At 39.0% G+C, this 16152-nt stretch overlaps 2 protein-coding genes and 1 long non-coding RNA gene across 4 annotated transcripts; 1 reads left to right on the top strand and 2 right to left on the bottom strand.

The window, feature by feature from the left end:
• Nucleotides 1-227: 227 nt before the first annotated feature.
• LOC148853668 (uncharacterized) lies at nucleotides 228-1185 on the top strand. Its single transcript, XR_016113324.1, has 2 exons — nucleotides 228-318; nucleotides 428-1185. It is a non-coding gene; the product is annotated as an uncharacterized LOC148853668 (long non-coding RNA).
• A 5138-nt stretch (nucleotides 1186-6323) lies between these two features.
• LOC148853667 (very-long-chain 3-oxoacyl-CoA reductase 1-like) lies at nucleotides 6324-11565 on the bottom strand. Of its 2 annotated transcripts, none has more exons than XM_088940902.1 (5): nucleotides 11301-11565; nucleotides 11106-11146; nucleotides 8547-9927; nucleotides 8125-8194; nucleotides 6324-6736 (listed from the first exon to the last, which is right to left on the bottom strand). In XM_088940902.1, the coding sequence occupies exons 3-5, from the start codon at nucleotides 9386-9388 to the stop codon at nucleotides 6482-6484; spliced, it is 1167 nt and encodes a 388-aa protein (XP_088797028.1). In that variant the 5' UTR covers nucleotides 9389-9927; nucleotides 11106-11146; nucleotides 11301-11565; the 3' UTR covers nucleotides 6324-6481. The 2 variants fall into 2 exon arrangements, with proteins under 2 accessions (XP_088797028.1, XP_088797027.1); XM_088940901.1 differs by having other exon boundaries at nucleotides 8547-9999; nucleotides 11106-11205; nucleotides 11301-11507.
• A 429-nt stretch (nucleotides 11566-11994) lies between these two features.
• LOC148853666 (Haloacid dehalogenase-like hydrolase (HAD) superfamily protein) lies at nucleotides 11995-15649 on the bottom strand. The gene is made up of 8 exons (XM_088940899.1): nucleotides 15240-15649; nucleotides 14632-14702; nucleotides 14263-14421; nucleotides 13881-13947; nucleotides 13500-13595; nucleotides 13321-13367; nucleotides 12773-12853; nucleotides 11995-12325 (listed from the first exon to the last, which is right to left on the bottom strand). Exons 1-8 carry the CDS (start codon nucleotides 15576-15578, stop codon nucleotides 12202-12204), a joined length of 984 nt encoding a protein of 327 aa, XP_088797025.1. The 5' UTR covers nucleotides 15579-15649; the 3' UTR covers nucleotides 11995-12201.
• Nucleotides 15650-16152: the final 503 nt, after the last annotated feature.

The following is a 16152-nucleotide window of genomic DNA, read 5'->3' as shown; positions in this document are numbered from 1 at the left end:
GAATTACTCATGAATTTGCAGCTTTTTGCTCTCGCACGGCTGACTGGTATGGCTGTGCAGCTATTGGACGGGTTCGAATCTGCCCCCCACCGACTTGCGCCCCAAAATCGTCCCAGTTGCCGCGTATCCTCCCACACGCATGCATCTCAATCTCGTGCGGTGCTAATGAAACGGCGGTTAGCTCCCATTTCACCCAAATAAAAGTCAGTCTCGATCTTTGTTTCAGCCTCTCACTCCTCTTGCCCTTCGAAACCTAGACCACGGCATCTCCTCCCCCGCCGGATTTTGTCAATAAATCCAACGCCGACAATTATTCCGGTAGATACACCGGGGATATATACTCCCCGTTCCTCTCATCTCAGACATTCTTGAATATTTTTTTCTCAGTTTTTTTAACCTTCTTTTTTTGCAATAAAAAAAAACGCAGAAGGGAAGAAGATACAGGTGCTGGCTCTGGTAAGAACTCAAAGGCTTGAAACAACGACAACAATGTCTTTTTATGTCATCCCCAAAAAGCTCTCTGTCTTGATTATGAAACTTTTAGTTCGACAAACCAACTGCTTGATTTCCATTTAAAGCACAGAAACACATCACTTGTTTATGAGGTCCTCAGCGCCAACCCTATGATCACGGAAACGATTGTGAACCATGGATTTTGCTCTTATCTTTGCACTGCGTATCAGCCCAGCTGGAGACATTCCATGGTTAAACTCAAATCAGTGAATTTAGAGTGGAGTATTGCAGGAGGAAGAGAGAACAGATTCGAGAATACCTATCGGCGATTCTTCCCTTTTGCGTTTTTTCTATTAAAACTAAAAAAAACCATCTCTGAGAATATCTGAGATGATATGAGAGGGATGGATGATGTAACTGCAGGAATGATCGTGGCGTCGGATTTCTTGGCAAGAACGGGACGAACTAACGGCCGTTCCATTAGCTCCGCACGAGGTTGAGGCGCTTGCGTGTGGGAGGACACGCGGCGTATTTTAATGGTGTGAGACGTTGGGTGGCAGATTCAAACCCCTATTGGACCTCCATGCCTGGAGAATTTAATCTCGCAAGATTGTTAAGTGTCTTTGTTTTATGTCTTCTTTTGTCATTAAAAAAAAGATGAATTTCTTAAATTATCTTTATGGTTAAGTTAACCAAGTGAGTGATGTTATCCCTATTATCCTACTAGTTCTATCCTTATCGTTTGCATTCGCATATAAATGACGTATATTTTTTTAATTCCAATTATACCCCTACCGTCTTGTTCCTTTCAGCAGCAAACCGAACTGATTCGGTTTTAAGGAACCCAAATCTGAGTATTGCCTCCATCCAAACGAAACAAATAGATAGAGCGGGGGATGTCAACCGAATATCCTTCATTGGGAACAAGAGAAGAGCTCCAGAGCGGATTTGCTAGAAAGAGCTTCGGTGTTTCCATTAGCACTCTTTCTTCATCGATTCAGCTCTGAAGTAATCTCAGCGGAACACAAGAACAGAGAAAGAGAAAAGAGGAGATAGTGGATACCGCCCAAGTCCTTCAAGCAATCTCCAACCTACAGCTAATCTTGCCACGAAGGTGCCGGTGCCGGAGGGGGTCGATGTAGACGACGGTGGCGGAGCTATTACAGTGGTTGTTAGTTGCTGTTACAGTGGCACATGCAGCATGTCAGCAGTTTTTAATCCAAAGCCCAAAGGGCGCCATGCCTTGCTGAAGCTGAAAATGAAAAATACGTTGACGATGGTGGTGGTGGCGGAGCTGAACCCGACCTCAATGATCGGGTGAAGAGAAGTTTGATTTGCAGGGGTGAAGAGAAGAAGAAGAGGAAGGGTTGTTCTCAGCATGGGTTGCAGGGGTTGCAGATTTTGTTGCAGAGATCCCTCCTCTACGTCTCCCTCTTTCTGTCGCCGACGATGCCATGATGCCATGGGTTGCAGGGGTGAAGAGAAGAAGATGAGGAAGGGTTTGTTCACGCCATAGGTTGCAGGGATTGCAGGTTTTATTGCAGAGATCCCTCTTTCCGTCGCCGACGATGCCATGATGCCACGGGGTTGCAGGCTCCGAAGAAAACCAGAGCACGAGGCGCAGAGCCATTCTCTTCTTCTCTGAAGTCCGAGCAATCCTAAGCAAATTGGGCTCGGTGAGGGTTGGCTCAGGGCGGTATAAGATGAGGGCGGATTTGTAACACATGGCATCTCGTAACAATTAGGTGACACCGGAACCAATTAGGCAACAACTTGGCTTAGCTAAGGTGATGGTCTGGCGACTTGGCACAGGCGCCAATCTGATGACCTGTGAGACATGCTCGTCAACAAATTCGGCATGCATATCCCAACACTCCCACGATCCTTGGAAGTTGGCCCACGTACTGAACGATCCGGAGGGTGGTCAACATGCATGTGGTTGCCTCTGAGAATCTTGGACCACTTAGGTGACCTCTCAAAAATCTCGAATACGGTGCATGAAGCCCACATCAAACAATACCTATATAAAGGCACTAACCCCAATGGCATGGGGGGGGGGGGCAAGTAAGCATATTCTAGCTCTCATACTTTGTGATTTTTAACATGCAGTCTATTATGAGAGTACTGATTTAAGCATCGGAGCGACCTCGTCAGGTTAGCCACCTCGAGTCCTCTAACATTGATTCCTTGTAGGTATCTAAAGAACTACGAAGCTCAACAATCAATCCAACTCGGGCCATTCAATTCGGCACCTAACCTGCCCAGCTCGGCCTAGCCAGTTCGACACCTAACCTGCACAGCTCGACCCAGTCAGTTCAGCACTTAACCTGCCCAGCTCGGCCCAATCAGTTCGACACCTAACCTGCCTAGCTCGGCCCAGTCATTTCAGCACCTAACCTGCTCAGCTCGGCCTAGTCAGTTCGACACCTAATTTGCCCCTAGCTTGGCCTGGTCAGCTCGGGATCCAAGCCCTCATCCAACAAAAGTTCTCTACTTCGGCCTCTAAGTCATCGACCACTTGGAAGCAGACCAAATGACGAGATACTTAGCCAAAAAATTGATCCATCAGTATCCATTGGTTCGGACTTAGAAGCCAAGTAACAACATTTGTGCAAACTTGAAGGAACCCAGATGAGAATCCGATTGTCATCCCCTATTCTAGCAGTTTTAGTGGTTCCGATAGTTCCAACAAAAAAATGAGAAGGAGAGGGAAAGATAGTTATAGTTGAGGGTAAAATAGCTTTTTTCAAAAACAGTAAAAGTAGTGCAAGTCAATTTTCAAACTGTAGAAATACACTTAGTCAATTAATTAAATCATAAAGGTAATTTAATAAATTTATCAAAAAATACTTGGGCATTTTTAACAATAAAATTCTTGAAGTGTTTTAATTGGTCAAAACCCTTTCATGTCTTTCCGCATCGCAGACTTTCACTTTGATAGGATGTACAGTCATAAATATAGAAACCCAGTAGGGGAACAAAATGGTATATGCTCAATTATAATTGGATGGAATATGGATCCACCCACCATACTCACATCTTATACGATCCACTTCGATTATATAAATATATAATTTATATTGTATCTATCTTTTTTCGACTACTAATTTATATTGTATTAGTTAAAAATTGGCATGATGTTTCTAGTTTTATAAAATAGTGATAGGCTCAGGTTTTATACCTTCAATTAATTTTGTTAATGAGGTGCAATATATCAAAGTTAATTTTAATTCATTTTATATATAATATTATTCAATTTAGCCAACTTTAATGCTCTTTACAGAGAAAAAAAGGGGGGAAAATCCTTCTATAATTGCAGGGTTTAATAATTGGAAGAGTTTATTTGTTAATTCTGATTTATAGAATTGTGACATCAGCCAATTTTCCAATCGATGAAGACCCAATTTGGTAAGGCCAATCCTTCAAAAATCAATAGAGAACTGTTGACCTAGTTTCTTGTAAGTCGGAAATTGACAAAAAAAATTGCTGATTTGGTCAAAACTTGTCTGATTTGGGAAGTTGAACTGTTGACCGATCTCGCTCAATCATCAAGTCATGGGTCAAAAATTACATGCATATTAAAATTTTTGGAGACCATAACTTTACATTTGAGGTAGCTTTTTATTTTCAAATTTTGAATATCTAAGTGTTACAATTTTCTATAAGTAAAAAATTAAAAACAAATGAATATAAATTAAACAAAATAATATATAAACATATAAATATGTGTATATTGCAAATTGCAAGATTTGATCCATTCGACCTGATGACAATGACAAATCCATTTATGTGAATTGTGATTACATGTTTTTTTTCAAGAAATCGCATCATTATCATTATTTTTTGTTTAAAGAAATTAGTGGTTCTTTAAATCCCTTAGAATCACTGATTTTTGAGGAAAATATTTTGGCAAAATTGATTTTTCCAACCAAACACCCATCTGCTAGTAGTCCAGTGGCATGTACCAACCAACGCAGATGCAAGAAAAAATGAAGAAAAGAGAAAGATATAAATGAGTGCAGAGAAACAAATAATGAGAGAAATGATTGGATCGATTAGATTCTTAGCATTGTGGTGTTACGGGTTTTAATTAAAAGATGCACATGGTGGTCTTCCCATAGCCTTTGCTATATGGTAAGCCTTTTCACAGTGCACTCGCCCGATCTGTGATGACTCCATATTATGGAATCATGGTGGTCTTCCTAACTGAGAGGAATGCACTTTATGGCCTTCGCTTCTTGACTGTTAAACCATTGCCCGGTCACCTCTTAGGACACTTTGAGTTGCACAGTTTCCTCCAGCTGACCCAATGAACTTTGTGTTCCTGATTCTGTTGGCCCCCAGAAGAAATTCGATGACCTCCTATTTAACAATTTGCATATGTTGATAGGCAGTTTGAAATGGGACACTGCATAAATTGGTGTAGCCACTGGCCAGCGCCACTGATTTCAGAAGAACCTCCCTTCCTGCCTGTAAGAGAAGCCTTCTCTTTTACTACTCTGTCGTTTTCTTTTCCACTCTTTTTACGATTTTTAGAAAGAGCTCTTTTTTTGTTTCTCGCCATTTCTGCTAGTAGACCCAAGTACTTTCTTGATCCTGAAACTGGAACGTAGAGCCATCTGGAGATCATCTTCCTGATCCTGGGGGGAGTGTTAGTACTAAAGGTAGCAAGTGATTTGTTGAGATTAATTTCCTGACCTGAGGTCCTGCAGAAAGTTTGGAGAAGCTGGTGTATGCCTCTGCAATTTTGAGTATTCACCCTAGAGAACACCATGCAGTCGTCTCCAAACTGTAAATGGGAGATCCTTGGGCCTGACTTCAACATCTTCACCCCTTGAAACTCTTCATTTTGAACGGCCTTTTTGCATCTGACTGAAAAACTCTACATGATGATGAGGAACAAATATGGGGAGAGGGGATCTCCCTGTTTGGATTCCTCTAGAGGGTTTAATTTGGCCAATAGGGTTTCCATTGACTAGGACACTGTATAAAACTAAACGGATGCACTAATATCTAATCAGTCGAATTTGAATATGACCTTATTTGATTTGATAAACATCCGGATTTGAACGATGCCCTTCAAGTGCGTAGACATGTTGGACTTGGAGGGATAAGAGGAATATGATACATAAAAAACCTGATAACAACTTTTAAAATATGACAATCCAGTACTGTCGTTAACTAATTGTTAACCAGTCATTAAGTGGCATTTGAAAAAGACACAAATGCCCTTCAAGTATTATTTAATTTTCTTTATCAACCATCTAAACGTTGACAAAAGATTAACAATCCCAAATCCTTGCCTTTTCCATTCAAGAAAATTGGAGTCGCGCTTGAGTGGACATTTTGGTGATCCCAACTTTCTTGAATGGAAAAGACAAGGATTTGAGACTGTTAATTTTTTGTCAATATTTGAATGATTGATAAAAAAATTAAATAATACTCAAAGAGCATTTTTGTCCTTTTGCAAATACCACTTAACACTGGTTAACAACTAGATAACAGCAACTGGATTGTCATGCTTTGAAAGCCAAGTACTGAATTATTGCATTTTAAAATTTGGGACTAAAGTGGCACTAGGCCCAAAATACAAGGTCTTAATCGGGAATTTTCCCAAAAAAAAAGTTGGTTGGGGTCTGGGAATGGCGAGGGGAACCCCCTTGAACGAATTCACATTTATGCCCCACAAAGCGAACCCCACATGCACATCTTAATTCTCAATATGCATTCACAGGAACATCTCCTGCGCTCCTCGTTGGTCACAATACACTGTTAGGGATGTTCTGTTAGGCGCCAGTGGGGCGCCAATGTAATCTCCCCTTGGAATCTACATGGAAGCAATACATGCATCCATCAACTTAACCATAAAATTGATCTTTGAATAGAAAATTGCATTAAATACGGATAACACAACAGATTTGAATTATGCAGTCTTGACAACATAGATTTACCAATTAAAATAGCTAAAAAAACTGTCCCATCTCCCTCCGAAACAAGGATAAAAAAACGTAAAAGGTATTAAAACTGTCTATTCCTTCTTACTGGATTCCTTCAGCTGCCCCTTCTTACGGATTCCAAGACAGAACCCAATACGCCATGCATCAATGATGGCTTCTGGCAATGAATATGCCAAACTCCATAGAACAGAGTGTGGCCAGTAAGGCGTGCATCGTGGTTCATAGCCTATCCAGCGCATAGCAGCCCGAGCATACCCATCTGTTGATGGTACCAAGAAGGAAGATTTTCTGATTGACGCCATCTTTGTTGCTACATACAACGGGACCTGAAAAAAAAAGTAGAAACCAAATGAAATCCAAGCAACTTTCCCTACAGCATAACCTTCAGGCTGTGTTTGGTTTGATAGAAAATAGGAGAAAAACAAGAAGTTGAGGTGATGTTATCAAGGAATTTCAAGTTTCCTGGGATGAAGTTTCCTGGGATGAGTATCTCATCCATAACTTGAAAATAACAATTCTCTAGTTTTTAATGACATTGCAGCTTTGTAAGAGCCTTCATTACAAAGCACCAAACATTGCAGCACCTATGGGGAAGCTCCATAGCTCATTTAGAAAGTAAAAGTGTAAGAGGTCAATGGTTTTCTAATTGTAAATTATTAGTACCTTGAATAAGAATTACACCCCAAAATGAAAATGCTAGATCACTGAATCTAAAGGTGGATTAAACAGAGCATCACAGCAGGATTGAAGCAAGGCAACTCAAGAGTAAAGAGTCCTGTAATAAAAAAACTAAGCCAGAATCTACAACCAGAAGATATAGATAGGGGATCAACCTCAAAACTTCAAACCAGTAGGCTAGAAGAGCCTTGTCTCTGTTTCTACTGAAAGAAGCAGAAACAAAGCATACTAGCAAATAAAGAAGCCAGAAACATAATAACTGGAATATTTCTATTTTTCCCAGACCCCTAGACCCTAGTTACAGTGTATGAGTTATGCATTCCTTCAATCCTCTAATATTATTCAGCAAAAATCATGAGAGAAAAGGCAAATTTTGAAAAGAAAAAATGGTTATTCACCACAAAGACATAAAGATAATAATACCAAGAACAACAAGAAAGATAAATTCTTCCCAAGTGTACAACAATAGTCCATAATTCTGGGGCTCTCTGCCCATGCAAAAAATTTGGCGAATTTCATTGATTTTTTTTTTTTTTTGAGAATGTTTTCATTGATTAGGGTAATAACATCCACAAAATCACTTCTCGAGTAGCCTACACCCAAGCATAGACAGACACTTCTATCAATGTCGACTAATCTAAGAAAAGATCATTAATAAGAAGGAAGTGTTACCCTATAAATGAAATGTTTGGTTATAGCTCAGCTGCTTACTAAAGAAGTGTCCCTCTTTAAGAAGTTACTGATCATGTGCTGCTAGGTTCAATAAGTAATAAGTAGGCTTTAAAAACTTTCAGGATGCCTTTGGTCTAAACATACCAATTGCATAACCAGACAAGTATGACCATCTCTAATTAAGAGCCCTTCATTCTGAACTCTCCACACCCCCACTAGTAAGTAAAGGCAAACTAAGAAAATAGACTCATTTTTAACCAAACTCCTTCATTTCATAACAGTTGCCTTTAAATTCAAAATAATATGAAAATAATAATACCAAATTATGTCTAATTGAGGGGCCAAATGAAGTGCAAATTGCTACCTGACACTGCACATCAATCCCGCTTTTTTTGTATTCCACATAGAGGCATCTGGAGAACTGGTCGATATACCTGAAAATAAACCCAGGTAAACATGAATCTAGAGGGGAAGGAGAACAATATAAGACAGGAAGTCTTAAATCCTTGTAAACAAAAGCAAGCTGAAGGAGCATGAAATGGGTATTCCGCTTATAAACAAAAGCAAGCTAAAGCCTAAAGGTTCCTGTGTAACTAGAATCTACAACTACATGACACCATAGATCAATCGTCTAATGAGCTCTGAAACCCTTCTCCTTCCCATCAAAGTGAAGAACAGATCAAGCTCCAGAATGACAGAGGAAAAGGAGATAAAAAAAGAAAAAAGAAAAAAAAAATCCAGAAGTTACCAAGACAAAATCAGAAGAGAACGGTACTTAGTACTTACGCTTTGGTGGCAGCGTAAACGGCATAGAGAGGATCTGAAGGTATGACAATGGCAGCGCCCGAGCCAATATTGACAATTGCGCCTTTCTTCCTCTTAAGCATCCCCGGAAGAACAGCCTGCGTAACCTTTGTGGTGCCCTCGACGTTGATTTGAATAAGATTTTTCAGAAGCTGTTCATCCACTTCATGGAAGAACCTGGCGTAAGGGTACGAAATCCCGACATTATTTATCAAAACCCCAACGTCCAACCCTTCAATGGCCTCCTGGATCCGCTTAATCCCCTCCGAAAGATCTCCAGCGAAGTCGACAACAACATTCCGGATCTGGGTTTTCCCAAATTTTGCCTGAATTGCATCGGAAACCTCCTTGAGCTTATCAGGGTTGCGACCAACCAAGACCAGGTTGAGACCTTTCCGGGCCAACTGAAAGGCGAAGCTCTTTCCTATGCCGTCGGTCGGTCCGGTCACGAGAGCCCATGACCCGTATTTTTTCAGATTCTTAGCAGGTCTCAGAAAAGTAACGTATACCCACTTGAGAAGAGCAAACGTGAACTTGAACAGAGACAGAGAACCCAGAACCAAGAGCAGAACCACCCAAGAGGGTTGAGCTTTGAGCTGTTCCATGAGACAGGCCGCCATCTGCACCAAAGTGATTCTCTCTAGTAGGAAAGAGAAGAGACGAGGGGATCCAAGGGATGATGGGTCTTCTTGGGAGGAATTAAATAAGAAAACCCCAGAAAGAATCTTAATTGAATGTGGGTCGTTCAAGTTAGCTAAGATTAGGCCGAAGAAGCGGAGAGGAGGAGGTGGTGATGATGATGGTAGAAAGAGACGGGTGAGCATTCAATTTCATGACTGTTCTGGCATGGGTACTACGGAGTTAACAGGTGGTTGAAGTAGATGAACTGACTTAGCTACTCCAGTGGAGTCATCAACTTCTGTCTCACCGCCTCAAGCATTGAAAACTTTATTCAAACCCATCATCTGAATGACTGAAGCCCATCTCTCCCCACAGCGACTTCATTCAAAATTGCAAATGGGGTGTCATGTGCTCGCAAAATTTACGAGGACTTTTGGAGCAAAAAGAAATTTAAAATGTTAGATCTGTTTTGCAGAGATTCATAAAGAAGTTTTGGGCCTTTCCCTCATTTTATAATTTATCTAACCCACTATATTTGAAATAGTTTAATATAAAAAGTAAAGTTAGCTATTGTAAACTGATAAATAAGCTGTGAATTAAGGGCGTCACTAAAAAGAAGAGTTGGATGCCAGTCCCAGAGCAGCTACAGAGTAAAGACTTTGCTGGGATGAGCATTGAGGCTTTGGCTATTTTTTTTCCTCAAGTTGTCCTTTCTTTGTGGATCTTCAACCATTGCCATTGCCTTGCAGCAACAAACAATGAGCATCAACTACGAATTCAAGTGTAGGGACTTGCCCCTTAGATCGGCTACAAACTGAAAAAATCAAATTTCAAGGAAAAGTCAATGTATCTGACGTTGAAACTAGTTTACTTCTAGTTTTCCACATGGAAAACTGAGCCCCATTATCTTATAATAATTGTCTTAAAGTGACATTTCATCGTGGTTTCCCATTACATTTGACTCGAGAAACGATCTCATTTTCAACCTTTTTTCTTCAATTTCATTTGGTTTGATTGTAAATGGCTTCAGATTAATGTAATTGTTCTAAAATTAAATGATTTCATTAATTTGCTTGGCAAATATAACAGAAACAACCCCTTAAGCTACAATTTAACCCCATTAATTAAACGAATTCCTCTGTTGGTTGCTCCAGCCTCATTAGTTACTTACATTTGCAGCTTCCACAGAATGGATTGTAACCCTGTTACTTACATTTACAGCCCCAATTAAGAGGGCAATGAAGTGTCATGTCAAGTGATCAACCATATGGCCCATTTCGTTAGTTACCAAAAAAAAAACGGAAAAAAAATATAGCCCCAAACCATACAGAAAAGGGGAAAAGGCAAATTAGGCCAAATAAATAATATTGGTGGTTGTTTAGCAACCGACTGCCCAGGCCAAGTAAATAATATCGGTGGTTGTTTGACAACCACCTACCGTATTTATTTTTCAGCCTGTTTGTGCCTTTGAGGCTTCTCAAGCTGTAGCTTGTAATTACGGGTGAAGGTGCCTGGCAAGTCTATGGCTAGTTATAAGAGACTTTTGCTGCCTTACCTGGATTAGGGGTTTTGAGTAAGAGTTAATGTCTTAAATATAAGAATCAATAAGAGGGTAGTTACAGGGTTACAAATAGAAATTTATGAGAGAAAATGTGTTATAAATAGGGGTGAGCAAACGATTTGTTCAGTTTAAAACCGAACTAGTGGAATTGGAAACTGAACCGAAACCGAGGTTTGATTAAACTGAACAAACCAACCGATTTTTTTGTTAATTCGGTTGTTTCAATTAAACCAAACTTCAAACAGGTGGGTCATTCACTGATCCCACCAAAATGTAATACATCATAACTTCAAAAAAATTGACTTGATAACTCTGAGAATCGAAAAAAAAAAAAAGAATAACAGTTCAGTCTTGCTCACCATTGCAGTCTTGAAGATTCACAGATGCTCACCGTTGTAGTCTTGGAGAATAACAGGAAAAAAAAGGAGTAACAGCTCAGTCTTGCTCTGCTATTGTAGTCTTGAAGATTCACAGTTGCAGTCTTGTAAATTAACAGATGCTCACCATTGTAGAATAACAGAAAAAAAAAAAAGAACAGATTCTTAGATGCTCACTGTTGCAGATGTTCACAGGGTGCGTACAGTTGTAGAGACAGCAGAGTTCACTCTTCAGTCTTCACTAGAGAAGTTAAACTGGAACTTCCGAACTTGCCGCCGCTCACCGCTTGCTGATGGTAGATGACAGAAGATGATGCCCAGCCAAAAGGTCGCCACGCCTGGGTGCGAAGACAGTCTCAAAGGGGAAGCAGGAAGGGGTTTTGCATTTTTTTTTCCGAAATTGCTAGTGCTATAAGGAATAGGATTTGGGAAATTAGGAGTTAAAGGTTAAGACTTAAGAGGGAAGCTATTTTACCTACTCACCCCTGGAAGTTCAGTTTTTTCGGTTAACCAAATTGCTAAATGCCATAACCGATACCAAAACCCGAACTCTAATAAATCACATTTAAAACCAAAACCAAACCGAATCCCCGAACTAACCGACCCAAAAACACTGAACCCGAAATTTTGGTTCAGTTATTCGGTTTCAACCGAAGTATGCTCACCCCTAGTTATAAATAGGAGAATTCACAGTATTGGTCTATAAAGTAATTTCTTGTTCATTTTATTAACATAGTATAATATTCTATCATCTTTTGGTTCAATTTATCAAGAGTATGCAATATCCAAATCCAATCCAAGTCCAGAACACAATGGATAAGATTTGATTTTAATCTGAACATTAATGGCTCGACTTTAGATAAGGCATATCTAATTCAAAATTTGATCCTTGCATTCAAATATGGGAAGGACTAATAGCAAAGCCTTGGTACATGATGAGTCTGATAAAATATGGCTCAAGTGGAGGTTCCTAGTTCAAGACTTAGAAAAAGTTGAATGTACATTTCTCCAATTTGAGAGTGAATTACAGAGATGATTTGAACACAAATGCAATTTTCAAATCTCAAAGTATCATCTACTAGCTGACATACTGCTTCTCTAGCAGGCTTCCACAGAATGCCAAGTCAAAACGCTCTTCAGGGGGATCTCCAATACAGTCAAACACTGCATCTGCATTCAAGAAGTCTTCATCTGCTGTGTAACTGCAATCAATAATGAAACAGCCAAATGGAAATAGGGTCAACTGATCAATCAACAAAGACATGTCCCAACTATTCGGATACTAATTCCACCATTTCAATCTACCTAATGTCCTATATTCTGCTAAAGAATATGCATCCGGATATTTTCTCAATACTACAGCCCATGCCTTTTCAGCCTTCCCCTTGTCAAATGTCAGCAAATCATTACCGATCACTAATAGAAGTTGTAGATGGTAAGGGATAGGTAGAATGGATCAATCTTATAAAGTATTAAAATCTTGCAATAAACCAATCACACAGGTTTCTGATATAGGAGACATCCAAGGTTGGATCTTGGTAGATATCAATTTATCTCATGTACAATTGTGCACTGTATGTATAAATAACACTTTTAGATCATACGGTTGAAATAAAAACTACAGTTTTATAGAAAAGCAAAACACTCACCCGCTTTTTGTTACTATACATTTCATTCCAGCAGCTTTGGCAGCTGCAAGGCCTATGGCACTGTCCTCAACCACAACACAACTGCAGAGAGTGAAGAAAAATGTATTACGTATCCAATTCATCAGATAAATCTGGTTGTGAGTGCTAACTTTAATTTTGCTTGTATTATGCTAGTAACATCAATTTCTTTCTATGAGATAGGGTGCCTAGTTTTACATACCCTGTTTTTGTCCTATTAGTTAATATTCAAGTAATTCATTATTGTATCTCTTTGTATATCAATTATCAAGTAAGCTGCATATGCTATTACCAAACTGGATTTGTTGGAGTGGATGTACAGTACGCCATTTATGCATCTGACATCAAATAAACTGTTCGTGTGCAGATGTGCAAAATTATGCCCTCTTAATGGATAAAGAACTGATGAGTACAAAAATAAATGAAAGACTCCAGCATTATGTTTTGTCAATTTTACAGATCGCCATATAAATTTTGTGAATATAACCAATTCTACAAATATTTATATTTATATTTATATCAGGCTATACCTTGATGGTTCAACACCCAAAGTGCTGGCTGCTAGTAGGTAAATGGCCTGCCAAGAAGAATGGAAATTAGTTATCTAAAGCTTTCAGATAATGAATGAAATTTACCAAATCAATCCAGATTAGAAATCACAAAGAAAGAATTAAAATTACTGAATTAAACAATTGCAATAAAAATATACCGGGTCAGGCTTTTTACGAGGAACCACATCTCCTGCAAATATATCTATCTTTTTTGCTCGTTCTGGACCCAGTAAGCAGGACACTATAGCAGAGACCTGAGATTATCATGAATCTTGCAGTAATTAGAACAAAAAGATATACAGTATTTTTCATATGGTTATCCTTGATAATCCTCATCAGGGAAATAACAAGAATGAAGTTTTCATCACAAAAAGCAAAAGGCCCGAAGAATGTGCATCTTGTGCAATCAGAACAATTTTTTTCACTTGTCACTTTCTTGCCCAAATTGTATGTGCTTCTAACTTATGCAACTACCAGCTTCAGGTTAATATAAATGACCAACCCAACAAATTAAATTTGTAGAACCTGGTAATGCATACCGCCTTCTCATTGGAAGTACTGCATACAGCAACTTTGACTCCTTTTGCCAAAGCCTGATCAATCAACCTGTATCAATAACCAAATGAACGTGGAAATTCTCTCTAATACAGTTCTAACCGTTTCAATTTTAAAGAACCATGTTAATCTAGTTTGATCAGAGAGTAATGCCCATGAGATTAATAATATGTGAACATGGGAAATAGAAAATTGTTAGTTCATTCATTAATAAAACATCTTCAGGATACAGCCTTGCGTACATGAAAACTAATGCCAAGCAAAGGATTCAAATTACAGTATAGTATTAGTTTAATGTAAATTCTAAGGTGACTTAATCTTAACCACAATATTATGATAAGAGAGCTCACTCAAACAGTAACTAACTTTGCAACACCAGGCCTAAGTGGGAGCAACTTCTTCTCAATAAGAGCCATAAACAATTCTGTCTTCCGCTTGTGAAGTGAAGCTATGAATTCCTTTCTTTCTTCTTCACTCTTTGGAGCTTTATCTGGCCAACCTGTCTTGTTGAAGTAGGATGTCATCCTAAAAGAATCAGAAGCGCATCAACCACCAATTAATGAAAAGAGTTACTCGAATATATATAAATAAATGAAAGCTAGAGTTCTTGAATGTAATGAAAGGAATCTAGTTCCAGTGTTCTCTTTTGAGGTCCTTAACTAATGCTGGAATATCCTATGACAATAATTTGACTCAAGAAACAAGAGTATTTATAAAAATTCAGGAAAAATTTACCTCTCTTTTCCACCACCGATTTTGAGTAGTTCACCATATAAATCCACATCCCAAGTAACACCCAATTCCCTCTGTACGGTCATTTCACATTATGTCAATGATGTGATGTAGTTCACTGAGCATCTTGGGAAGATGAGTCTAAATTTTAATTGGAAAGTAAAAAAGAACTACAAGCAGCAATAAAAAACAGAAGGATTATCGATTTGTGAGATAGAACAATTCCAACTCAAAACTGAGCGGAAAGTTCCAATCAAACAAAGCTAAGGAAAGAACTATTTACGATGAATATCCGGAGAATAAGAAAGCATAAAACTATCTAAACCTCATGGAAATTGGAGCAACAAAGCGCAATGCGCATAAAAAAAAAAGCATCTTATGCAATAAAATATCCAAATTTCCCCTGTAACGTACGTAGAGAGATATATTTATATTTATACCAAAATAAAGGGAAAAATCATGAAAGCAGGTGCATTAAAACCAAAACGCAATTCAATAAAATAAATAGAAAAAGAGTAATCTTATTGTCATATTTTCAGTGAAATTCACAAGAAATGACAGAATCCCATTCCAATGAAACTGACAGATTAAGCGAGAGCAAGTGATCCTACTTCAGTAAAAGTATCGTTAAAAGAAATTCGGTGGCCATCCTTCTCCGTGTCGACAAGCACTCCATCACAATCGAATAGGAGGGCCGATGGAAGAGCAGAGGATGCAGAACAGATGACTCCTTTACGAGTTCTCTGAGGCGTCGCCATACGTCTACATAGGCTTGTCCGTCTTGGGAAAGAAGTAAAGCTCCTCTCTTGGCATCCGATATTAGAAATGGAAGTCTTAATTGGAGAAAGTAGAGAATTCGCGGGAGAAATTAGAGAGTAGCTTCTTCTGGGAAGCCGAGTCGTGGAAGCAGACAACGAAGGAGAGACGACGGTTGAAGCAGCAGAAGCCATTGTAGATTGCACACACTCACTCTTCTCCCAGCTTTTAGCTTGGGCATTGTAACGGCTTTAATACCCGTCCCAACTTATCCTCCAACCGCGCCACAAATTCCTATAGATGCGTATTGCGCACTGGGGCGCATTTTCGAGTAAAGCTTTGACGGCTTAAAGGACCTGTTTGCTATGAGTCCTGTTGTTCTGCAATCTCTTACCAAGTGGACCAACAGTGGGTAGCTGGATTATGAATGGACGAGATTTTTTATCTGGTGGGCCACCACCATGCAATCATGCTTTGTATTTCTTTTAAGAAAAATAGGGTCTTAGACACATACTATAGTTTTACGTATTTATTATAAACTACCCTCAAACTTGCATATTATTAACGGGTTCAACTATGATACCGGAAAAAACTTCTGACCACTGAAATCATAAAAGTGGTAGCCCATCATGTGTTATCTATCAAAGATCAAATTTTGATCGGTCAAAACTCTTTCCATATCATAGATTTTCCCATTCTAACAGTTTTTTATGAAACAAAAACCTCCTCCCAAATTATTACGGGGAAGGTGTGGAATGTATACGACAT

The sequence above is a fragment of the Nelumbo lutea genome, chromosome 4, assembly GCF_056320005.1.
Source record: "Nelumbo lutea isolate HS-2025 chromosome 4, American lotus-T2T, whole genome shotgun sequence".
NCBI lineage: Eukaryota > Viridiplantae > Streptophyta > Magnoliopsida > Proteales > Nelumbonaceae > Nelumbo > Nelumbo lutea.
This window is presented reverse-complemented; position numbering and strand designations above follow the sequence as displayed.